Source organism: Crinia signifera, chromosome 2, assembly GCF_055691185.1.
Source record: "Crinia signifera chromosome 2, ASM5569118v1, whole genome shotgun sequence".
NCBI classification, from domain to species: domain Eukaryota; kingdom Metazoa; phylum Chordata; class Amphibia; order Anura; family Myobatrachidae; genus Crinia; species Crinia signifera.
The window spans coordinates 74,476,190-74,502,352 of record NC_139218.1 but is presented as its reverse complement, the minus strand read 5'-3'; the positions used below and the strand labels follow the sequence as shown (position 1 = coordinate 74,502,352).

Genomic DNA, 26,163 nt, shown 5'->3' with positions numbered 1-26,163 from the left:
TGTTACAGGCTGTGTTTGAAAAAAGTCAGTAAGGAGCTAATTGGCTGGACGTTTATCTCTCTTTATCATCCTTGCATTTATCTCTTGTTAAGGCTTAATACATCTGCCCCATTGTGTCTAGAATAAGACAAGTTTCACAAGTTCCGGTGTGCACATTCATTAAAACGGATTGCTGCTATAGGCAGAAGCTTTCACGTAGGGACTCTGTGGGCTTATCCTGCAAAACACTGTAGCATCATAACACTAAGAAGCGAATCTGAGAAGACGGCCGTGGACACCTCTTTACAGAAAGTGGCCATTGTGACATTTACATACTTGTCCGCCTTAGCAGCACTAGAAAGACCCGGGCCCAAGCACCGTCCCTCCAACAGCATCATCTGTAACCAGACTCTCTGATACTTAGCATATTTTTAATCTCCATTGCCTTACTTAAAATACCTGGGACAGCCTTGTGGCAATTCTGATGCAGCGGTTACAGGATTTACAGAAATTATATTGTACTAGTTTCTCTGCTGTGTTCTGGAAACATTTACTCTTGGAAACTAAATAACTGACTACACTTAAAACAGTCCCAAAAGTAGTTTATTGTCTCATACATTGCAGTATTTGATACAAAATATTTTGAAGTTCATAATGCAAAGCACCTTTAAATTATGACAGATATCTGTGTACATAACACTGTACCTATAGTATTAAAAACAGGATGCTAAGGCAGGTACTGTATATAAGTGTTCGACAAAAAGAAAAAGATACATAGAGGCCAAGAAAAACATGATGTGTGTGCCGACCAGATACCACTGTATTTACCATTAAGCAGTTGGCAACGGAACCGACTGGCTTCCAGTAGTAGTAGTAACACTGAAAGCCCATGATGACAGATCATAGGATTTATGCTCGTTTACGGTTTCACCATCATCATAGCCGCACCTAAAGCAGAATCAACATCCTTTCCGTAGACCACAGGAAAAGGAAAACATTTCTCCACCTCCTGCTTTAACACCGCATTCCTGGCCAAAGCACTGCCCGTTCCAATGATCCGTTTAATCCCAGATTCGTTCAGTCGATGGGCTGGCAGCATGGAATGAAGGTTCTCAATGATCCCGTGACACATGGCTCTGGTCACATGACCCAATGACAGCTCAGTAGATGCCATGTTTGACACAGAAGCAAAAGAATCAGGCGCATGTCTTTCACCAAAGAGTGTGGGACGGATTATGCAATGGGTCTCATTTACACGTAAGGCTGCATTGATCACTCTGGTGTAGATGTTGGAATCAGAAGTTTCGAGACCTGAAATCAATGAATAAAAGAGCATACTGTGAAGCAATGCATTCTCAATGGAAATTAGAGCCCAGATGGGCAAAAGTGGTTTCAGACTGTCCTATTATTGTCACTTTTAATTGGAGGGATCTTATTAGAGTTTTTGCAAGCAGCTTTTTAAAATAAGATTTGATCTATTTTGCTGGGTCAGTAATTATCCTACCTGCTTTTACTGACAGAAATCCTGAAGACATTTATTTATTTATTAACAGTTTCTTATATAGCGCAGCATATTCCGTTGCGCTTTACAAAAGGAAACAGTGATAAAACAAACAATTGTATTTACAGACAGTCAAAAGGTAGGAGGGCCCTGCTCAGACTTGTTGTGGGGTACCTGAGGACTGGCGTAACAAACCACTGCTCTATCATCCTACTGTATGTAATACAGTCTTCTAGATACACTACTTATATACTGTAACTAGTCACTGCTTTGACATCGTCATCTGTGTGAATCAGGATAACACAGCCATCTGACAATGGCCAGACTTCACCTGTTCTCTCGGAAAACTGACATCACTGCGTTTGGATCGTTAGGTGAGTAAGGGGGAGAGGGTCAACATTGCAATACTGCTGTCAGTCTTCTGACCGCCAGCATTCCAACTGCTGGTCACACATGTATATTCCAAATTTAACAAACTTAAAATAACTATTCATGTAAAAATTATAACTTGCTTGGCTTATGTATACCACATGTTTTCCGTAATATACAGATAGGTAATTAAGATCAGCCATATTCCAAAGGGAGCTGATACAGGTAGAGACAGCTACTGGCTTAAGGTGCCCATACACTAGAATGACTTCTCTGAGAACAGAAGTGGCCTGTGATCCCCCCTTGCCCGGGTGGCAGGACTGCATATGATACACCGTATGCAGTCATTGTGCATATAATGTATCGTATACAATCCTAGCCAAGCATGCCAAAAGGATTGGTGACAAAATAACTCTATCGTGTAGCAGGTGCAATATTCAGGCTTTAATGTGATGTGCGCGGGGCCGCACTTTGCATCGGAACGGATGTCAAACACATGCGATTTGGTCACTTTCACCCGATATCTTGCCGGAATCGGATGAAAAGTGACCAAATCACCCTAGTGTATGGGCACCTTTAGAGTCAATGGAACAGGTTTGGATGAACTCAATCATTCTACCATTCTCTAGAGAACAACTGATCTCTATCCAAGTACCAATCTCCCACCCAATGTTGTCAATGAACAGAAGAGTTGGCATGACAAAGCGCTGCGAGCCATATATACTTGGATACATTTTTCTGTGTAAAAGGTTAGAGATCATGAATATAATAAATGATTTCCCAAATTTAGTCAGTGACTAATAATCAAGATCTGTTCCAACAATTTATGGCATTGAAAGTAAGTGTTCAGTTTTACTCTAACTAAACAGATTACATGAAAAAGGAAAATGTAATGTTACATGGTTTATTTGGTTTGAAAAAAGACATCTTCATATTGCCAAATATATCCTTATTTCGAACTACGAAGGATCTGTCCTGCTTTCCCAATTGGGAATGTATTGTCTCATAGGCCAGAAATGTGTCATGCGTGTCACTGGCATAGCACAGCAGTGGTGTACAGGTGCAGCTTACACAATGGTTGGTTAAAGGGGAGAAAGCAGGATATGGGACATGTCATTGGGGTGTGGCAATCCCCTATCAGAGTGCACCTTGGGGGTTATTCTGGTTCATACGCAAAGGCAATTTCCTTCTCGAATGGACAAAACCATGTGCACTGCAGGTGGAACAGATGTAACTTTTGCACAGAGAGTTACATTTGGGTGAGTTATTTTGTTTCTGTGCAGGGAAAATACTGACTTTTTTTATTTCTACACTGCAATATAGATCTCACTTTGAAGTAAAACCCCACCCAAATCTAACTCTATCTGCACAAGTTATATCTGCCCCCCCCCCCCTGTAGTGCACATGGTTTTGTCCATTTGAGAAGGAATTTGCCTTTGCAAGTGAGCCAGAATAAGGGCCCTTGCCTGTAGCATTTACAGGCAGCATTTGTAAAACACAGACTTATTCCTTTTTTTCGTTAGTAGCAACATGGGTCTTTTTCTAGTGTGAACAACCCAAGTTGATATTCGACCCAGGAATAAAGCAGGGAATGTCGACCCAATTTGTCCTGTTCACACTAGAAAGAAATGTGTTGAAAGACAAATGACTGGGACGAAATGCTTGACCAGGTAATTTGCCTGATTTCTACATTTCAACTTTTCAGTCAACCACATTACAAAAGATGGTGCAGAACCCCAGCTAGCACTTTGAATATTTATGAATTAATTATAAACAACACGCATTTCACAGCATCCACAAAATAAAAATGGCCTTGGCTGAACCTATGAGATTTAGTTCTACCTGCAGACTTATTAAAGCCAACATGTTTTTATGCTAACCACGATTTCTGAGTTTTATATAAGTTATTATTTCCAGTAACCTGTATCTTTATGAATGGAGCACAACATTTTATTGGTCAAAAGTTTGCAATCCGACTATTTATTAGTAACACTTAATATTATCAACATAATCAATAAAAAAGAAGGTTCTTAGAAACCGAAAAATGAGTTTACAACTACAGAATATCCCATTTAGAACCTGTTATTGCAATGACGGAACCCACAGGAATGCTTTTATTTAGAAAAAAAAGATCAGAATAGGGTTATTGTCTTCACAACACATCAGCTAATGAGATCAGGAAATTAGAGATGTCTTGAGACAAGACTGCACTTATCTAATTGTATTACTTTATTTTAATTTAACAGCCGTTTTCTGTGATTCTCTTACCCCGGAAATACAGCTAAAGCTGAACAGTATTTAAATAGCGGAATAAGCACAGGATAATTATCATGATCCTGTCACAGGGCAATAAACAATGCTGCAATTTTCTGAACAGTAAACCTTGTTGATACACTCAGAAAGACTAAAATTAACCTGAATGGAAAATAATGTTCCCGCCACACCCCAGCAATTGCAGCGGCTGATCGGAGTACACAGCTTAAGTAAATCAGCACCCGATAGGACGTCGTTTAAAATTAACCTGAATGGAAAATAATGTTCCCGCTACACCCCAGCAATTGCAGCGGCTGATCGGAGTACACAGCTTAACCCCTTCACGACATTTGACGTATATATACGTCATGGTCGGGAAGTACTTCCCGACACATGACGTATATATACGTCATGACTTCCAACTGTCACTGCGTCTAGAGACGCAGTGACAGAGGGACGATGTCTGCTGTCCCCGACAGCAGACATCCCCCCTCGCCGCCCGGGGGGGCAGGGATGCCTCCCCCGGTCGGCGATCGCTGTGATTGGCTGTTCAAATCTGAACAGCCATTCACAGCGTTTCCTGTGTTACCGGCGGCTAAGCCGCTCGGTAACACAGGGATCGGTGGTGATCGGTGCTGTCAAGTACAGCACCGATCACCACCGATGTGCAGCCCCCCCTCGAACCCGCCGGGCACTCACCCGGCAGCAGCAGCAGCTCCCCCGGCTCCCCCGGAGCGTCTGGAGCGCACGCAGCGCTGCCCTCCTCCCCCCTCCCCCCCGCAGCAGCAGCAGCAGCATCAAGCTGCAGAAAAAGTTAAAAATTAAATATATGCACTGAAAAAATATATTTATATATATATATATATATATATATATATATATACATACACACATATATATATATATATATATATATATATATGTGTGTGTATATATATGTATATATATATATATATATATATATATATATATATACACACACACATATATATATATATATATATATATATATGTGTGTGTGTGTGTGTATATACCGCACCGATTACCACCGATCGCCAGCCCCCCCCCCTCCCACCCGGCAGCCCCCCTCCCTCCCACCCACCCGGCAGCCCCCCTCCCTCCCACCCACCCGGCTGCCGCAGCGCCAGCACCCCTCCCACCCCCCCGCCAGCCGCAGCGCCAGCCCCCCTCCCAAAGCTGGTGACTAAAATGGGGTCACTTGTGGGGGGGTTCCACTGTATTGGTGCTTCGGGGGTCTTGCTAATGCGACATAGCACCCACCATTCATTCCACCACCAAAAATCACTCCTTCCCTTCTGAGTCCTGCCATGCACCCAACTGGTATTTTTTGGTCACACGTGAGGCATTGCCGTACTCGGGAGAAATTGGGGCACAGATTTTGGGGTGCTTTGTCTCCTTCATTCCTTGTGAAAATAAAAAATTTTGAGCCAGAACTGCATTTTTCTGTAAAAAATTACATTTTTTTACACAAAAATGCAGATCTGGCTCAAAATTTTTCATTTTCACAAGGAATGAAGGAGACAAAGCACCCCAAAATCTGTGCCCCAATTTCTCCCGAGTACGGCAATGCCTCATGTGTGACCAAAAAATACCAGTTGGGTGCATGGCAGGACTCAGAAGGGAAGGAGTGATTTTTGGATTTTGCAGCACAGATTCTGGTTGAATGACCCCCGAAACACCCATACAGTGGAACCCCCCCACAAGTGACCCCATTTTGCAAACTACACCCTTCAGGGAATTCATCAAGGGGTATAGTGTACATTTCAAACCCCCAGGGGTTTCACCAATTTTGATACAACTGAGCTGTGAAAATGAAAAATTAATTTTTTTCATTTTCACTGCCCAGTTGTACCACAATTGGTGAAACCCCTGGGGGTTTAAAATGTACACTATACCCCTAGATAAATTCCCTGAAGGGTGTAGTTTGCAAAATGGGGTCACTTGTGGGGGGGTTCCTAACTTTTAGCATCTTATGGTGCCTAGAAACCTACATGGTGCCTAAAAAATAATCTCATAAAAAGGAGGCTCCAAAATCAAGTAGGTGCTCCTTCTATTATGAAGCCGGTGGTTTGGTCACCGTGCACACTAGGGCCACATATAGGATATTTATGAAAACCAAAGAATTGGGGGAATCAATTTTTAGTCACATTTCTCTAGTAAAATCTACTGTGTTCCTTAGAAAAATGTATTAAAATTGCAAATCTGCAAAAAAAATGAAATTTTGAAATTTCACCTACACTTTCTTTTAATTCCTGTGAAACACCTAAAGGGTTAACAAACTTCCAAAATGCTGTTTTGAATACTGTGAGGGGTGCAGTTTTTGAAATGGCATCATTTATGGGGGTGTCTCACATACAAGTCACTCAAAGTCACATCATAACTGACCTGGTCCCTAAAAAAATCAGTGTTTGAAATTTTCTTGAAAATTTTAGAATTTGCTATTCATATTTGAAGCCTCCTAGTGTCCAAAAAAATGAAAAGGAGGTTGAAATAATGATTGCAACATAAAGTAGACATATGGTCTTTGTTAGTTATTAACTATTTTGAGTGGTATGTTTATTTGTCTCACAAGCAGAAAATGTGACATTTTGCAAATTGCAAAATTTTCCATTTTTTCACGACATTTTGGTATTTTTCACAAAAAAACACAGACTGTATCGACCAAAATTTACCACTTACTTGAAGTACAATGTGTCACGAGAAAACAATCTCAAAATCACTGGAATAAGTAAAAGCAAAAAAAAGTTATCCCCACTTAAGTGAGACATGTCAGATTTGAAAAAAAGGGCTCTGTCATGAAGGCAGAAACTGGCTCTGTCATGAAGGGGTTAAGTAAATCAGCACCCGATAGGACGTCGTTGTTCAAAAACACAGCATGTGGATGCCACACCCGTTAGTGTGTACCCTTAAATGGAGTGTACAGTATGTATGAACCATTTACAGTGGTATTAGGATTAGCATTTACCTAGCTCAGCCATCCACTGGGCCAACATTGTGACAAAGGATGCAAACACATTCCCTCCATTCAGGGAAGCAGCAACCGCCAAGTACTGATCCTTGAAGTATGGAAAATAAGTGACAGCTTCTGCAGGACTGGGGTGGTCTTCAGGCTGAAATCCATCCGGCATTGAGAAGGTCAGCTGAGCTGAAGTGCTAACATTCAGGACTTACAAATTATAAGAAACAAAAAAAAAGAATTGTTTAAGGAGTGCATAAAGATGATATAAATGTAACAATGCAGACACAGCTTTGTAAGAGGATATGGTTGCCTACCTCTCGCATCAGATGTGGCAGCACCAGCACTGAGGTTAGGTAGAAATGCAGAATACAATTTTGGGATCTATTATACAGGATGTTTGGCATACAGTATAAGGATTTCAGAATAAGTGCTCAGGCTGTAATGTAATGTGCCACAGTGTCTAAAACCTACTTTACAGTCCAGCTTAACCCACAACTATCAGCAACATATGTAAACATTTGCATTTACCTAGCTCAGTAAGTAGTTCTTGTTTTCCTTACTATATCATGCTCATCTCCTCAATAATTATGGGGGGGGGGGGGGGATCACTTGTGATACAGCAATATTTTCTGTCAGTTCATATTTCATAATTGTGTAGGTAATGGGGTTCCGTCTCAAAGAATAAACAGAAGAAAGAACAGTAGCTAGGCTTATAAAGAAAACATGACAAAACCAACTTTTGGGGATAAGGTGTTTCTTTTTCTTCTTTTGTTATTTTTTTTTGTGGCTGCTGTAATGGTAGATGTATGATATACTGTAGCTAAGAACATGTAAGAATAATGCAACCACAACTGTATGTCACATATTTTATGTGGAAAAATTGTAACAAATAAATACACTATAAAAAAAAAAGATGATGATAAAGAAGGTATGTTGACAAAAGATGGTGGGCATGGATATATGTCTCATAAAAGCTGTTGGGCTGTAGGAAGGGGGTCAGGACAGAAAAGCTGGGTAGCACGGTGGTATACAGTCATTAGGTGGACATTAAAAAGGTCAACATGCATAATGTTGACCACTGAAGGTCGACATGGCCTTAGGTCGACATTGGGAAGGTCAACAGTCAAAATGACGACATGGGGTTTTTACTTTTTTCTTTTTGAGCCGTTTCTGAACAGGCGGTATTTCATGCCTTACCTTTACTAGGGTGTGGAGGGAGAATATAACAGTGTGCCCAAAGCATAGCGAGCCATGCGAGGGGATATGGTGCACCGATACGGTGTCCATGTCGACATTCGGGACAAATAAAATTTGAAAAACCCATGTCAACCTTCCCAATGTCGACCTAATGCTTGTGTCGACCTATGGCACGTTGACCTTCTGGAGTCGACATAATGCATGTCGACCTTTTGAAGGTCGACCTAATGATCCACATCTGGGTCAGGAAACATAGATTCCACCACCTCTCCAGGACCTTTATAAGCCCTGGTTTCCACTACTGTAGATTTAATTGTAAGAGAACTGTGCTAATTTACCCTTTACCAGTTATCAGCTTTAATTGGTGTTTACTTTGTCAGTTATTATTTCCTTTATTTTAACATAACTCTACTATCGAGATTGCACACTACAATTAATATAACCAACAGAACTTTCTTACTGTAGATGATTAATTAATTATGGGGAAAAGGCAGCACAGTTGTCCCATATTTATTACTGATTGTGGTGTTCCTTCAGGGTTTAAATGGCAGACGTTTTATTAGATATTTGCATGAACCATGAGGATGATCCTATCCAGGATCAAAATTTGTTGGGTAATGATCTATTTTGTACTGCTGCAATATATATGCCACAGCACCCTCTATAGGCACCGGAACATACTATACTTGGTGCTGCCAGGACTTCTTGGTGGAGTGCTGGGAATCCACCGCTGGCTCTCCATCTCTCCACTGACACCTGCATACTGGTGATCAGGCGTCTTCTGTTCAAAGGTTCGTACCAGCTCCGGTGTATGGGCGCAGTCATGTTCACTGTGGTCAGTTGACTGCGACACAAGTGGGAGCTAAGTACCCTGTGTCGGGCATACCCAGCCAATCCACTGTCAGCAATCCTAATAAAGAGACTTCCTGAAGTGTTGGCTGATTGCTAGTGCAATGTCTCACAGCCCTGAACTGACCACTTATATGTGCACTAGACCACTAGAAGGTGCTAAATAAATAAGAAAAATAATCTGACTGGTTGCTATGGGAAACATCCTTTCAGTTCATTCACAGAGTCTCATATAGGAAACATTGTTCCTGCATATTGCCAAGAGCCATTGGGTCAGTCCAGAAAAACTGGTACCAGCCAAATGGACAGACCAAGAACCACTGTGTTCAGCCCAGAGTTCGGAACCACCGGTTTCAGCTTGGTGTTCAGTACAAGTACCGCTAGGTCTAGTGTCCAGTTTTTAATCTGGAATTCAGTACATTCAGACTTCATTCTGTGCCGAGACTCCTGTGTTCCCAAGCCTTACATTCTATTGGAGAAAAACGACACCGGTCTTAACCTATCCATACGTTGAACTTTGCCAGTCTAGCTGGTTCTCGCATTCCAAGATCCTCAAATCTCCAACATCTCTAGTGCTTCCCAAGTACCACCAGTGTACCGGTCTGTGTGCAGGAACTTCATAAAACCACCCAGCTTCTGAACTCAGCCTCTCCTCCTACTCCAACCCTAGATTCTAGTTAGAGAACACAAACTAGCACTGATCATTGTGCTGGCTACCCAATGACCTGGATTTTTTTTAACTTCTTGCTCAGTCATGCAGCCCTACCGCTAACAACAGTTCTAAACAGCAGAATCTGATCATTGTTATCAAAGTTGCTTAAAATGTATTGGTAAAAAACAAAATATAAAACCCACAGTGAAAAAATGTATATACATAGCATAATTGCAGAACATAAAATATGCTATTTTAATGTCAGAAAGATAACAACTGCTAGAACGATATACAGTACACTGTACAGACATGGGTCCCAAGATACATATCCACACACTGATGTAACTAAACAATCCTTTTTTTAAGGCACTTTAATAAATGATTAGTTGTGGACACTGGAGATTGTGTACATGTGGTTGGTAAAGTGGCATTCTGGCATGTAGCCACACTTATAGAGAATATGAACACTTAATTATGGCATGGAGACAAATGTCTGTGTTCAGCTTCTTAGAATTACTTTTATTATTACAGAATTCCTTTTGTAAATTAAATGAAAAAGATAACAGAACTCCTGAGAAACAATTAGTGTGTTATGACATCCATATTCACATTGTTGCATTTGCAACTCTGCCATGTGGAATACGCACAACCATGACAGAGTACATGTCAGTATCCATTGTACAGTGGTACCAGAGTATGCGGAGGAAAAATATTAGTGCTAGAGGCAGGTATGTGCGCACAATGGCTAGAGAGCCCGGAAGGAACATGCGCACGGGGGCTAGAGAGTCCGGCAGGACCATGCGCACGGGGGGATAGAGAGCCCTGCAGGAACATGCGCACAGGGGATAGAGAGCCTGGCAGGAACATGCGCACAGGGGATAGCGAGCCCAGCAGGAACATGTGCATTAGGCTAGATAGCATGGCAGGACCATGCCCACGGGGGCTACAGAGCCCGGCAGGTACATGCCCACGGGGGCTACAGAGACTGGCAGGTACATGCCCACGGGGGCTACAGAGCCCAGCATGTACAGTACATGCGCATGGTGGCTAGAGAGCCTGGCAGGTACATGCACACAGTGGCTCTTTAGAGAGCCTGGCAGGTACATGCACACAGTGGCTCTCTAGAGAGCCTGGCAGGTACATGCGTGCGGTGACTAGAGTGACCGGTAGGAAGATGCGCACGGTGGCTATAGACCCTGGCAGAAACATGCGCACGGTGGTTAGAGACCCCGACAGGTACATGCGCACAGTGGCTAGAGAGCTATAAGAAACATGTGCACAGTCGCTAAAGATCCTGGTAGGAAAATGTGCGCGTTGTTAGAGAGCTCGGCAGAAACATACGCATGGTGGTTAGAGAGCCCGGCAGGTACATGCGCACGTTTGCTAGAGAGCCTGGCAGGTACATGCACACGGTGGCTAGAGAGCCGTCAGAACATGTGCATGGTGGCTAGAGAGCCGTCAGGAACATGCGCACGGTGGTTAGAGAGCCCGACAGGAACATGCACCAGGGGCTAGAGAGCCTGGCGGGAAATGTGCATGGGGGCTAGAGAGCCTGACAGGTACATGCGCACGGTGGATAGAGAGCCCTGTGGGAACATGCGCATGGTGGATAGAGAGCCCGGCAGGAACATGCACCCATCATTATACTGTATATACAGCACTAATAAAACATAGGGAGGAATGTAATGTCTCCCGTGTTTGGCGGCAGAGTGGGATGTCTTCCGAACTTGAACGCTTTTTTAAAGGGGCAACCACTTACAAGACGTGGTTTTGCCTTGTAAGTGATTGCCCTTTTAAAAATTTATCAGATTTTGACGGCATCCCACACTGTCACTGAACACGGGCGACATTCCATCCCGCCCCACAGAGATAGAACAAATGTCGATACAAGGTTGCTGGAACTAATTCTATTTGTGAGAGTTTATAATGTGGAGCTAACAGAAGCATGCATATCAGTGCTAGAGTGCCAGGTGGTTAGAAATAGAATGTACCATGAAAACTATATCGCGATATATGATGCCTCTTTTTATACAATGCAGGGTATACAGATGAACACACATGCCTGTACCTGCATCTGTGCGCTCAGCTGCTGAAGAATACACTGCACACTGAAAATCTCCCAGGGCTACTCCAACCTCTGTCCCTTGTGGAATTCCACACCACTCATAGGACGTCTTCCCAGCTATACACCCAGCATCCAGAATCTGAGGGAGCAGATATACTGGAAACCCAAACTCTTGTAATCTAAAACACAAGCAGTATTTAGAGACCGACCTCAGTATATGGGACTAATGAGACCCCAAATAAAACAATCAATGTTACAAACAGAGTTCTAGAAAGAACATTTATATGTCGGTAGTTAATTTGTCATTAAACAGAAATACATGCTAGTTATCTTATAGTGATTTATGATGCCTTGTTTATCTATATAACACTGACAGTTTATGAATTATACTTCTCTCACTGCCTATTACACTTGGTGGGGGCAGGAAACAGCGTTAGAGCTAAATATATGATTGCAGTTCTAATCCCTTATAGCACCAGAAGTGAGGGCAGGGTTATGGTTCTTTATTAAATTGAGCCCTAAATACAAATGAAGTGCTAGGGTTCCTTTTCCCTTTCCCCATCTGGTCTCTCTCTCCCCCCTACCCACTTTCTCGCTACCTATATTGTTCCTCTCTCCCTATTTTTTAATCTTTCTCCCCGACCCACTTCTTCCTTTCCTATATACATATCTTTCATTGTACTCTACCGACTCAAGGTGGCCATACACTGCTGTGACGTCTCGCAGCAGTGTACTGACACCCGGTACCCCGTGAGCCGCCCGATCGCACCCAGCATATACACATGTGCTAAATGCGCATGTGCAGAAGGAAAACATCAATCCCCCACGTGGAGCAAGTCAACCAAAATAAATACTTTAAGTGACTAACAGGATTCCCACTTCAGAATGAGGAATATGGTCTTACTCTGTAATTTCTATATCTAATGTCTCAGTTACAACACTTTTGAAGTGTGGTGAAGGGAAATATCAAGAGGTTCCAGTCACATACATTTATTCCACTTCTGACATCTATACAATATATGTATGAACCCCACCTGACTGCTAACACCTCAGGGAGTAGAGCTAATATCATACAGTTTCACCCTAATTTTCACATATAACCAATATAAATAGTAACAAAATAAAAATGTGCTTATATGCTACCATAAGAACTGTAGCACCAGTGTATATAAGGGACAATGTAATCCAAAATCAAATAATAATGTGCCTGTTATCAAATAATTCTGCAAGATGCATGGGTAATGGCAGCTGATAAAATCACCATGTGTAGGCAGCCAGCACTATGGTGGTTAATTATAAAATTGTACATTCAGAGGTGCTGGGTTAATATCCTGAAAGATGTAGCAGTCCATGGGGATAGTCTGATGGTGCAGTCCTTACTATTATCCATATAGGTGCAGGTGAGTGTGTAATCTGCAGCCACTGCAGGAGTTTAGGTACTGTGGTACACAGCATGAAGCTGCTGGGGGGACATGGGCGATGAGCTACTGGAGTGACAGAGGCAGAGATGTGTATAAGGGGCACTACTGTGGTCAATGTGTAAAAGGGAAACTAATTTTTGGCATAACAAGTATAAGGGGTACTAGTGTGTAGCATAACAAGAATAAGGGGCACTACTGAGACACCATCTTAGGGGTACTAATTAGGGGTACTACTATGTGTTGTCATATAAATCAGGTACACAAAATGCGGTGTAATGTGAATAAAACTGTGCTACTATGTGGCATAAAATTAATTAAGGGTACTGTTTGTTATGTAACCTCAGCCCTTCATTGTGAGACTATTGTCCCTTTATAAAGTATGGGAGGAAGGGCACATATTTATAGTTTGCAGGGGGTTTGCTGAAAACCTTAGTACTGACCCTGGCTCCAACTAATGGGATTGGGGTAGTAGTTTGTGGTAGGGGAAATTAGTTCCCCCACCTCTCCAGGACCACTCTAAGCCTGGTTATGGACCATGAAAGCATCCAGCATGTTGACGCTGATAAATGTTGACATGGTCAGACTGTCAACAATGTCGGTTTAACCCCTTCCCGACATTTGACGTACATTTACGTCATGGTCGGGATGTACTTCCCGACACATGGCATAAATGTACGTCATGCCATTAAACTGTCACCGCGTCTATAGACGCGGTGACAGAGGGACGATGTCTGCTGTCCCTGACAGCAGACATCTTCCCTCATTGCCCAGGGGGGGCAGCGATGCCCCCCCCCCATCGGCGATCGTTGCGATTGGCTGTTCAAATGTGAACAGCCAATTGCAGCGTTTTATGAGTTATGTGTATAATTTTGACTCTGCTGCCCCCTAGTGTCCAAAAAAAAATAAAAGGAGGTTGAAATAATGATTAAAACATAAAGTATACATATGGTCTATGTTAGTTATTAACTATTTTGAGTGGTATGATTATTTGTCTCACAAGCAGAAAATTTAACATTTTGCAAATTGCAAAATGTTCAATTTTTTTACGACATTTTGGTATTTTTCACACAAAAAAAAGACTGTATCGACCAAAATTTACCACTAACTTAAAGTACAATGTGTCACGAGAAAACAATCTCAAAATCACTGGGATAAGTAAAAGCAATACAAAGTTATCCCCACATAAAGTGATACATGTCAGATTTGAAAAAAAGGGCTCTGTCAGGAAGGCAAAAACAGGCTGCGGCGGTAAGGGGTTAAAGCAAGTCTAACTTTCATGTTGTCATTTTCATTATATTGACCTTTAAAATGTCAATATTTTCCAGGCATGATTTATGATCTTGACATTTTAACATCACTGACATTGTGAAGGCACACCAGTTCTGTCCTATTGCACAACTCTGCTGTGTAGCATATATGCTGTAGTTTCTGTTTGCTGCACACCCATTTAGGCTATTTTGCTAACATGCGCAGTGATCCATTGGACTCAGAGTCAACACCATAGCTGTCAACTTTCCATGACAAAGTGACCAAAGTACTCATAGGACCTCTCTTCTTTTGGAAGGCCATGGATGCAGCCTGGGTCATTATTCTGCTGACTGTACAAAAATGCATCCTCCAAATTACATCATTTGGAGGGAATCATTGAATCAATTTACATCAATGGAAGGGAATAGGTGATCTCTTAATACACCATGGCTCTACTTTGCACCACTTCATATACAGGGGCCACACAACAATGTACTTACATGTCAGTATTCCATGTTTTGGATCTGGTGTTAAAATATCCCCAACTAGCTGCATTCTGGACAGACATCAGAGGCCTCTGAAGGCCACACAGCATGGAGACAACATAGTCCTGGATTGTACCAGCAGCATCATACGGCTCTAGGAATTCTGGTCTGCTTAACAAACACACACACACAAAAAAACCACTTAACTAGCGAACATGTGGTTATTATAGTAATATAAAGTTATTTTATACATATGGTAATCTTACTAGATTGAAAATATTTTTAACAGAACAGTTGCTCTACTTTAAAAACAAAACAAAACAAACCCAGAAAACAGCTTATGGAGGTTTTAGCAGACACAGCCTACCGGAATTGGCAGAAAAAAGTGCAATACAAGCTGCCCACATGTATTTGAATACAGTCCTATTAAGGCATTGTTTTTTCTGCTGTTTTGAGTAGGCACCGCAGTATAAACGGTGTAAATCCCAGATCCGACCTGGCTTGGATCGGTGTTCCAAATACCGGGTGTAAAAGGGGTATCAGATACTGTGCATGACACAGTTTGAATCATATAAAAATTGGGGCAGATTTATTAAGCCTGGAGAAGAGAAAAAGTGGAGATAAAGTGAAAGGAGGTAACGCACCAGCCAATCAACTCCCAACTGTCATTTTCAAACACAGTTCATTGGCTGGTGCTTTATTTTAAGATTATCTCTTCTCCTGGCTTAATACATCTGCTCCTAATGGTGCCCATACACGCTACGATTATCGTATGCGTTTTGTACTTTATAAGTACAAAACGCATCACATATACGATAATCGCGGCGTGTTAAGTGTCTGCCGCATTCAGATCCGACGCGATGCGCGTCCCCGGGAGCCCGATATAGTAAAGTACAAAAAGGATGTGCAGGCACATCCTTTTTGTACTGTATCGCATATAGTCAAAATCAAATCAAATCAAATAGGACCAAAAAAGCGTAGCGTGTATGGGCACCATTAGTCGGTTACAGTGTGCATCGGATACAGTACAGGATATAGTGTGGGTCAGATACAGTGCGGGATATAGGGGTATATGTATAAAGCAATGATAACAGAGGAGAAGTGATAAAATGCCTGGTACTTTATCACTGGCCAGTCTGGTTTAAATGTATTGTATTTTTTATTTTATTTTTAATTCAGAAAGGTCTACATTGAATGTTGAACGATGTTAATGTTCTTGTTTTAAAGTGGCTCACCATTGGATCTGCTACTAACCCTAGGGCTGTTAAGCCTAACTAGATGTTGGACATTCAATCTGTGCCGCTATTGGGATTGTGTCGGATTTGGGATTGAATACCCCCCTAAACATCAATGGCCAATGTATCTGCCCACAAATAATGATTATCTAAAAAAGGTGGTGGTGGAGCGCTCAGATGTGCTGCATTAGCAATGTAAAAAATATATTATGATCAATTGGGTATCACATTAATATTTATTTTAATCTAGTATGTAGTACTTGCAAGTTTTAGATAATAATTATAAAAAAAAAACAATAAAAAATACACAATAAAAAGGAGAGGAGGAGGAGAGTTGGTCCAAGCAGGGCAGCCGAGAGAGGGGGGGAGCGGGTACAAATTACCCGGGCCCTCCCTTCCCCCTCCGTCCCTCCCGGGTAGCAACAGTAGCACATGCTGAGCCTGCTGTCAGCACAGCACATGCTGTAGGTGTGTGCTGCTGCTTAGATTACAGTTTTTAGAGTTTTCTTTCACCCTCCTTTAAACATTTTGGGGGCGTGGCCTAAGTGCGGGAGGTGCCCACACTTAGGCCACGCCTCAAAATTTTTACCGGGGCCCGGCATTCCTCTCGGCTGCCCTGGGTCCAAGTGGGGCTGTAAATAAGGTTATTCAGTGTCCAACAAAGGAGTGTGGCTTGGGCTGATGCCTTTCGTCGTCCTCAGACAACTTTATCAAAGGTGTAAACCTTATTTACATTAATGTGATACCCAACTGATATTTTTTACACTGCTAATGCAGCACATCTGAGTGCTCCACCACCGGGATACGGCCGTATTGTCGACCAAACTTAGGTTGACTGTCATTAGGTTGAGACTGTTGGCAACTAGGTCGACATGGATGAAGGTCGACAGGTGACAGGTGTCTATGTCGACATGGGACTAGGTCGACAAATGCGTTAGGTCGACATGGGGTTTTTTTTCACTGTTTTTTTGAGCCGACATGTGCCGACAGGCGGTATTTCATGCCCTACCATCCACTAGGGCGTGGTGGGAGAATAAAATAGTGTGCCGAGTGCAGCGAGGCACCGTGTCCGAAGCATTGTGAGCGAAGCGGGGCTGAGGTTGACTTCCAACTGTGTTCATGTCGACTGTGAAAAAAACCATGTCGACCTCGTGACCTGTCGACCTAAACCCTTGTCGACGTTGTCCCATGTCGACCTAGACACCTGTCGACCTTTACCCATGTTGACCTAGAACCCTGTAGACCTTGCAGCCTGTCGACCCAACGGTGTTGACCTAATGACTGTCGACCTGTTTTAGTTTTGTATCAGGTGCACAAAAGTCTTGACAATACCTTAAATGTATATTTTTACCTGTACTTTAAATGCCAGAATATAGTGGCACAACCGAAGCCTGATGAGACATTGAGGTGCGAGAGTGGCTGCGGTAAGCAGGATAAAAAGTCTGTACTACATCGTCCATCTTCCCAGGTAATGAGGTGACTGACTACTTTTGGCTGAAAGACTCTCTGATTCCCGCTGTTAATCCAGTGACATCCTTATGAGAAAATAAACATTCCAGAGATATTGGGGCAGATGCACTAGGGTTCAAAAATTATAAAGTGGAGAGTGATAAACAACCAACCAATCAGCTCCTGCTGTTTGTCACTCTCCACTTTTGAAGCCTAGTGTATCTAGCCCATTGTTTTATGCATAGAATATTTTTCCTGTAACTTAGATAAAAAGGGTAAATCTTATATTAACACCAATTTAATAAAATGCACATCATAATGTACAGTTTAGCTTAATTCAGGATTTATATTAATAAAGAGATACTGTATAATCTCAATCTTTTTTACATATTTAATTTGGTCATGCATGAATATTTATATTATACTGAAGAGTACCCAGAAATGTGCATCTTGGCAGAAGTTCATCTGGAAGATACACAATGAGGCACAATCTGAGTCCTTCCATACAGACAAAGACACCGCAAAACTAATTTAGTAGTCCTTAGTAGTAATTCTGTAGCCCTAATTTAGGGCTCAAGTAGGAGCTACAGTAGGAGCAAATAGACGGTGAGTACAACAGTAGCTCATAGCTAAATCCCAGCGTTGAAATAAAGCTAATAAAAATGAATGTGCTATATGCAAGCTGACAGCGTTTTCCTTGCATGCCACAAAACGTTTGCTGCCCTTACATTACAACATGGTATTTCCAGGTGCATACATTTTGCCAGATTTGCTTCTAGCTCTACTGGATTACCATTTCCTAAAACAGAAATGAACATACTACTAAATCAGTGGTTAGGGAACTCGGTCCTCATTACCCCACGCAGTGCATGTTTTGCAGGTATCCTCACAGAATCACACGTGAAATAATTAACTCCACCTGCGGACCTTATAAAATGTGTCTGTGAGTAATTAGTACACCTGCATACCTCCCAACATGACCCTCTCCAGGAGGGACACAATGCTCTGTTCCTGGACTTCCCCCTGAATATATGATTGCCATCACCTGTGTTGAACCTGGTTAATTGAAAAGAAAGGTGTTTCACCACAGGTGATGGCAATCATACTTTCAAGGGAAGTCCAGAAACAGAGCATTCTGTCCCTCCTGGAGAGGGTCATGTTGGGAGGTATGCACCTGTGCACCTGCTGGGTTACCAGCAAAACATGCACTGTGTGGGGTAATTAGGACCGAGTTCCCTGACCACTGTACTAAGTGCATCATCTAACTCAGTGGTAGCCAACCCTAGCCCTCGAGAGCTACCAACAGTTCACATTTTCCAGACAACCTAGCTGCTGCACAGCTGCACTCATTAATCACAGACACATTTTATCCCCTTCCCGACGAGGACTTTTTTGTTAATTTTTTTTTTTTTCCTCCTCGCGTTCAAATAAGCGTAACTTTTTTAATTTTCCGGCTATATAGACACATGAGGGCTTTTTTTTTGCGGGACAAGTTGTACTTTTTAATGGTACCATTGACTATACCGTATAATATTCTGGGGAATCAGGAAATAATTCAATGTGGGGTAAAAAAGAAAAAAAACGCAATTCCACAATTTTGCGCTGGTTACGGTTTTTTTGGAGTTCATAGTTCGTTTAAAATGATGGGTTATCTTTATTCTATGGGTCGTTACGATTCCGGTGATACCAAACTTATATAGTTTTCGTTATGTTTTACCACTAAAAAAAAAAATAGAAACTTTTACGTTTTTTCTAATTTGCGTCGCGTCGCCATGTTCTGCGGCTTATAACTTTTTTATTTTTCCACCTACGGACCTGGGTGAGGGCTCATTTTTTGCGGGCTGAAGTGTACTTTTTAATTAATACCATTATGGGATATGGGCGACTTTCTGATCTCTTTTAGTTATTTTTTTTTGGGTAGGCGATGCGACCAAAAAACGTAGTTTTGGCGTTGGGAATTATTTTCCGTTTACGCCTTTAACCGTGCGGGATAACTAATGTTATATTTTATTAGATCGGACTTTTAGGAACGCGGCGATACCAAATATGTTTATTTTTTTTATTTTTTATTTATTTTTATTTGTGAAATGGGGAAAGGGGGGTGATTTGAACTTTTAATATTTTTTTATTTTTATTTTTATTTTTAAACTTATTTTTTTTTTTTTTTTTACTTTTACTACAAGGCCCCCTAGTGTACTTGACCACTAGGGGGCGCGATCGCCTGTACTAGGTTCAGCCATAGAGCTCTATGGCTGAACATAGTGATTTTCAGCACTTCCTATTACATCCTGCCTCAGGCAGGATGTAATAGGAATGCTGACACGGCCAGCACAGGGGTCTACATTAGACCCCTGGCTGCCATGGCAACCGATCGGCACCCTCCGATCTCGCCGCGGGGGGCCCCGATCGGCGCCGGAGGGGGGCGCCCCCCCTCCGATCAGCTATTAAAGCACTGCGGGCGCTTTGCCCGCGGTGCTTAAAGGGTTAAACGGCCACGATCGGCGAACTCGCCGCTCGTGGCCGTGAGAGCAGGTACCTGGCTGTAATATACAGCCATTACCTGCTCTCTTTCAAGCCAGCTCACTCCGTGAGCTGGCTTGATTCCCCCGCAACCGACATATGACGTAAATGTACGTCATATGTCGGGAAGGGGTTAAAAGATACACAGATGGTGCTAATTACCTCAATTGTGATTCTGTGAGGAGACCTGCAAAACGTGCACTGTTGGTAGCTCTCTAGGACTAGGGTTGGCTACCCCAGATCTAACTACTTGTAAAGGGATCCGCCATTGGCGGGGTCACCAGAGTCCTCCCCCACTGTCAATGAAGGCATACTTACAGTACCTCCGTTAGGGTCTACCTGCTCTCTTACTAGGGTCTGTTCTGTCTAAAGGTCCCCATACACCAGGGCTGGGCAATTGCGGCCCTCCAGATGTTGATGAACTACACATACCAGCATGCCTTGCATCAGTTTCAGCATGGCCACATAGCAAAACTAATGCAAAGCATCCTGGGATGTGTAGTTCATCAACATCTGGAGGGCCGCAATTGCCCAGCCCTGCCATACACGGTCCATTTAACGGATCCGTTTTGTACTTATATAGTACACATCACATCGCATTGCATGCCTTGTGCATGCGATGCGATGTAAAGCAAGTACAAAAAGTATGTGCAGCACATACTTTTTGTACTGTACAATGAGATGTGCGGGAGCGCGCATCTCAAAGTACAAAACGGATCGCCGGCGAACGGACCGTGTATGGGGACCTTAACTTGCATTGGGAGCTATTGGAGGGGTGGGGCGTGACTCTGCTCTCACTGTGCATGCATGTTGGAGATAGAAGTCACAGAACAAATATAGCTTTCCTTTATTTCTAGATCACTTGGATATTACACCTTGGTTTGATTGCCAGAAAACGATTCCATGCATTTGTCCAGACAACCCAATCCGTAATACTTTTTTAAGTCTTTCTCTGGGCATGGCGGTCAAGCAATCATTTAGGGCACTTATTATTCGACCAACATCTTGTTCTTTTCCCTGAAAACATATTAAAGAAAAACTCATATAGTGACTTTAGGACTGATGTTCAACAAGGTTCAACCACTAAAATACGTAGGGTAATTGTAGTTACATGTTATACGGTTTTCTTTCATAAATACCACTTTCTTATAAATCTTTTACAATCATTTTCTCTAGAGCTGTTCGTAGTGTTTGTTGAACTATAACTGTTACTATAAAGACAAGTTTAAACACACCTAATGTGGTGATTAGAAAATGTTTGTTAGTTTATAAGGACACTAGTTAAAGGGCTGTCAAAATGACAGCATCTGCAATGTACTTTCACTTTGAGCTGTGACAGTTTTTAGCCCACAAACTCTCCACCCCACCCTCAGTCCCTATCTGCTCCAAACGTCAATCTCTGTCTTCTCAGCTCCCTCTCTGCCTATCCAGCAAGTTTAAAATAGATAAGTGTCCCTGCAAAAATTGCTTTCTTCTGCTATATCTATTAGCACACAAAGGAGTAATTTGGTCAGTGGAGTGGCCCCTAGTGGACACTTATGGTACTTTACATCACAGAGGTGAGGATTAGTTACAGAGATCAATTCCATATTACATTCCTGGACAAAGGACATCTTTGTTGCACTCTACAGCACACACATTTGGCATGTGCTTTCTTTTGAAAGCTTGGTACTTTCCAGGCACACTTTATATGGGATAGCAGGCTAATAGGCCTTTTATAAAGTGCTGCAGGACATGCTGTGCCACATAAATAGGATACTAAGATGGACTCGCAAAATACATGCAGACATACACCTATGGATGTAGTTTGAAGTATGATAACCTCCTGTATCCCCAATATTATATGTGTATACTGGGTCAGAGGATTGCCCAACCTAATGCATACCTCCCAACATGACCCTCTACAGGAGGTACACAATGCTCTATTCCTGGACTTTCCTCTTAATTAATGATTACAATCACCTGTGGTGAAATACCTTCCTTATCAATTAACCTATTTAAAACAGGTAACGGCAATCATAAGTCATAAATTAAGAAAGAAACCTAGAAACAGAGCACTGTGTCCCTCCTGGAATAGGTCATGGTGGGAGGTATGCTAATGTACACTAATATAAATAATCTGGGGGCATTAGACCATTGGATGATAATTATTAGCACAGAGTTATATACATTTACCAGATTGTACAATTTTATTTCTTAAAAAGTCTGCAGATAAAGATTAACTGCATACCTCCCAACATGGCCCTTTCCAGGAGGGACACAATGCTCTGTTTCTTGACTTCCCTCTTAATGTATGATTGCCATCACCTTTTTTAAACAGGGAAATTGATAAGAAAGGTGATTATAATCATAAATTAAGAAGCAAAGGTGCCCATACAGGTTCCGACTCTGCCGATGCGATGTGTGCTATGAGATGCGCACTCCCGCGGCGTCTCATTGCACAGTACAAAAATGAGTCTGTTTTTTTTTTTTTTAGTTATGGATGCCAATCCTGAATCCCGGGATTGAAAAATATTCCCCGTGATTGGCATCCCTAGTTGGGAGGTACGTGATAATTAAATAAGCACCAAACATAGAATTTAGGTAAAATGAAATGATTTTTGAATGTTTGCTAGAGAAGCCTGAAGAACACACATACACAGTAAATGGAGGTGGTACTCCATACTTGCCTACCTGACCCTCTCTATGAGGGAGAAAATGTTCTGTTCCATTGAAGTCCCGGAACAGAGCATTTTCTCCCTCATGGAGAGGGTCAGGTAGGCAAGTATGTGGTACTCTGGTTAAATAGTATATAATCACCACAACTTCACAGTTACCAACGTTTCTGTATTATTATAATAGTTTCATCAGGACAAGGCTGAAGTCAGCTTTTTATTCGGCCACTTGTTATTCATGCTCCAGCTTCTTATTAATTTCTTATTTGTGATCCAGCTTCTTATTCAGACCATGTTATATTAAAAGCAATAAAACTAGTTATTTTTGTATACATGAAATTTTTTTAATAAGAAGCTGGGAGCATGAAGAAGAAGCTGGCCGAACAAGAAGATAACTTCAGCTATGTATCATCAGGTGCATGCAGACATACAGTATGGGGAGATTTATAGAAAAAAATAGAGAGAGATAAAGTATCAGTCAATCAGCTTCACTCATTTTACAGGCTGTGTTTGAAAAATGACAGGAGCAGATTGATGGAACTGTATCTCTTTCCGCTTTCTGTCACCCCAAACTTTGATAATCTGGGTTCCGGATGATAGGTCTACAATCTATCAATAGGTCAACATGTACTAGGTCGACATTGACAAATGGCCAACACTTGTAAAAACGTCAACATGACAATGGTCAACATGCATTTTTTTCCGATTATTTTAATCTTTTGGACTTTTCATACATTCTATATGAATTAGTAAACAACCTCATCACATTGTGGTGAATCAGGGACAAACTTCTTGTAAGTATGACTGGACTTCAGTGTTTATTGTACTCCGTTCTTACATTTGGGGCACATCTTGGGGGTCTGCAGCTCTCCAGCTGCTGCAGAACTACAAGCTCCAGCATGCCCTGCCTCGGTGCACCACGTCTCTCACCTGGGGTCCAAAGTCACTATCTAGTCCTGCCTTGGTGTCACGTGTCTCGCTGAACAGCACATCCCTTGATTTAGGCTCCAGCAAGACGGCTTTCACTGAACTGGTGCCCACATCAATGCCCAGAACTAGGGAGCACTCGTCTTCCTCCATCTGTACTACTCAATCTCTCATCTGTCACTAAGCAGTCACCTGACCTCACCTGGCTGTAGCTTCTTGGCTAGCTGTACCTTTATGTCTCCAGCAGAGGAGCCATTACCATAAAGTCCAGTGCATTAGAAAATACCATAAATGTGATCTTCAAAAAAATGGCGCCTTCACCAAAACCTGGAACTGTAATGGAGACAGTTATTGATACATAGTGTTCTAGGACGTAAACAAGGAAGAGGGAGGAGATTAGAGTGGACACTGCTCTGACACATCAGGCACTCGTGAGTTCCATGGAGTGGACTAGAGCTTGCTCTGTGACTGTGACAGCCTGCTGCTGCTAGAAGAGTCAGTGGTGGGGACAGAGGCCGGCCATACCAGGTCAGTGACCGTATTATACTAATTACAAAGTACATGATTATTCAGGACCCAGGAGAGGAGAGACAGCAGTCACAATACAGGGCAACTGTGTATATCTAAAGTGCAATCCCCTCTCCCCATCTTCAACAAGACAATAAAGATTTATATGAATAAATGTAGGATAAGCACAGAGATTAACTGTAGAGAATGTATGAGATGATTAGTCTTATTCTATAGAGAACTCTCTCCCTCTCATAGGTATCCATGTCAGTCGAAGCTTTTTATTATGATCTGGGAGGAAACTGCAGGTATACAAACTGCATTCACTCCAAACATATACTGAATTTAGGCAATAGGTATTCAGTTTAGACTTTTGTTAAAAAAAAAAAAAAATCCAACTTTACTTGGAACGCTGATATTTTTTGTGAACTATGTAGTGTTACATGCTTGTACTTTCTTTTGTGAGTTTTTTTTTTTTTTTTTTAGCATAAGTAATAAGGCTAACAGTAGGGTACATTGTTGAGGAACTAAATATCTATTGTTTGTGTTGTTAGTAGCCTACTACTATAAATATGAGTCAGATTCATCCACACTTCAGTAATATTAAATCTTCTGTTGGACTTTCAAAGATTTCCGTACTAGGGGCCTAATTTTGATTGCCTTGTTCCCCCCCGCATTCATATGGGGGAGTGATGCTTTCCTTGCAAGCGGGCACGGCGAACCTCTAGTTCGCATTTAGCAGTGTGGGCAGGGGGCATGGGGTGACAGGCTGCGCCCATGGGAACTTCTAGCATTTCATGGGTGTTCCCATGAACAAGCTGGAGGTTCCCATGGAAATTAGTGATGCAGCTGACGTCAGCGGATGTCAGATGCTTGCCCTTTTCCTGTACAGTGTTACACCAGAGACTGCCTTAAGCTGTGTACACATGGCGGCGATAGGGGCTGAAATCGCTGGAAATATGGTCGCTTGTGACCATATTGCCAGTGATGGGAGTGTGCCCCAGCGATAAATCGCTGGGTGCGCGCTCCCGTTTTCAGCCCCGTTCTAATCGCTAGCCCAGCTGATTTCCTCTGCGGCACCGCCCGGCAGAGGTTCCCTTTCATCAGCGACCATCTCTGGTCGCTGATGAAAAGGAGAAACTGAGCAATATATTGCTCAGCCATATATTGCTAGCAATATATGGCTGAGCAATATATCTCCCACGTGTGTACGGGGCTTTAGTTTTGCATGCACCTTCCAAATCATTCGATGGTCGGCAACCATCGAATGATTTGGCCCACATACCCAAGGCTGCGAATGCATGATTATGCAAAACATCCATTCGCAGCCGTGCAGGGGAATTTACCAAGCGAGGGGGGCGCGGGTGGCTGTGCGAGCGATGGACGGCGTTTTATCCACAAGAAACGCTGTGGACCAGAATAATGCCCTAGGTCGCTGTCCCTTCAGTGGTGAGGACAGGTGCCGAGGACGCAGGCTCTGGGGTGGCAGTGAGGGTGCAGGCGCTGAAGAACAATGTTTGTGGGAATGCAGACAGATGATTGTTTAGTGAGCGAATAATAGGTTATGTTGTCCTGACACTTACTGTAAACATTAATATAAATGTTTGGAAACCATAAGCACTTCTGGTAGACATTATCAATGATAGTTCCTAAAGCCCTTCCTGTACTGTTTAGCCTTTTCTGTCACAAAAAGCAAACCTTGATCTTTGTCATTTGTCTTCAGGCCAGTGGTGTTCTAGGATTATGGAAACAATACTGAAATGGAAGTGCAGTATATGTACCTTCTGCCTTTTTACCTTAGTATCGTTTGGTGGTAAGTGGAAATTAAACTGTTAACAACATCACAGCCAATAGCTAGTTAGCATGTCATTG

General features: G+C 42.3%; 2 protein-coding genes across 6 annotated transcripts in view; one reads left to right on the top strand and one right to left on the bottom strand.

Annotated features, from left to right (window-relative positions):
- Window positions 1-564: 564 nt before the first annotated feature.
- SHPK (sedoheptulokinase) lies at window positions 565-23,978 on the bottom strand. Of its 5 annotated transcripts, none has more exons than XM_083172410.1 (7): window positions 23,788-23,975; window positions 21,079-21,220; window positions 17,586-17,769; window positions 15,015-15,170; window positions 11,849-12,024; window positions 7,089-7,289; window positions 565-1,290 (listed from the first exon to the last, which is right to left on the bottom strand). In XM_083172410.1, exons 1-7 carry the CDS (start codon window positions 23,935-23,937, stop codon window positions 899-901), a joined length of 1,401 nt encoding a protein of 466 aa, XP_083028536.1. In that variant the 5' UTR covers window positions 23,938-23,975; the 3' UTR covers window positions 565-898. The 5 variants fall into 5 exon arrangements, with proteins under 5 accessions (XP_083028536.1, XP_083028537.1, XP_083028538.1 ...); XM_083172411.1 differs by having other exon boundaries at window positions 15,015-15,167; XM_083172412.1 differs by having other exon boundaries at window positions 23,696-23,825.
- Window positions 23,915-26,163, top strand: part of CTNS (cystinosin, lysosomal cystine transporter) — an 18,020-nt gene continuing 15,771 nt past the window's right edge. Inside the window, exons 1-2 of the mRNA XM_083172416.1 lie at window positions 23,915-24,312; window positions 26,015-26,104. Of these exons, the coding sequence (XP_083028542.1) occupies window positions 26,035-26,104 (70 nt within the window). The 5' untranslated portion in view covers window positions 23,915-24,312; window positions 26,015-26,034. The remainder of the gene's footprint in view (window positions 24,313-26,014; window positions 26,105-26,163) is intronic.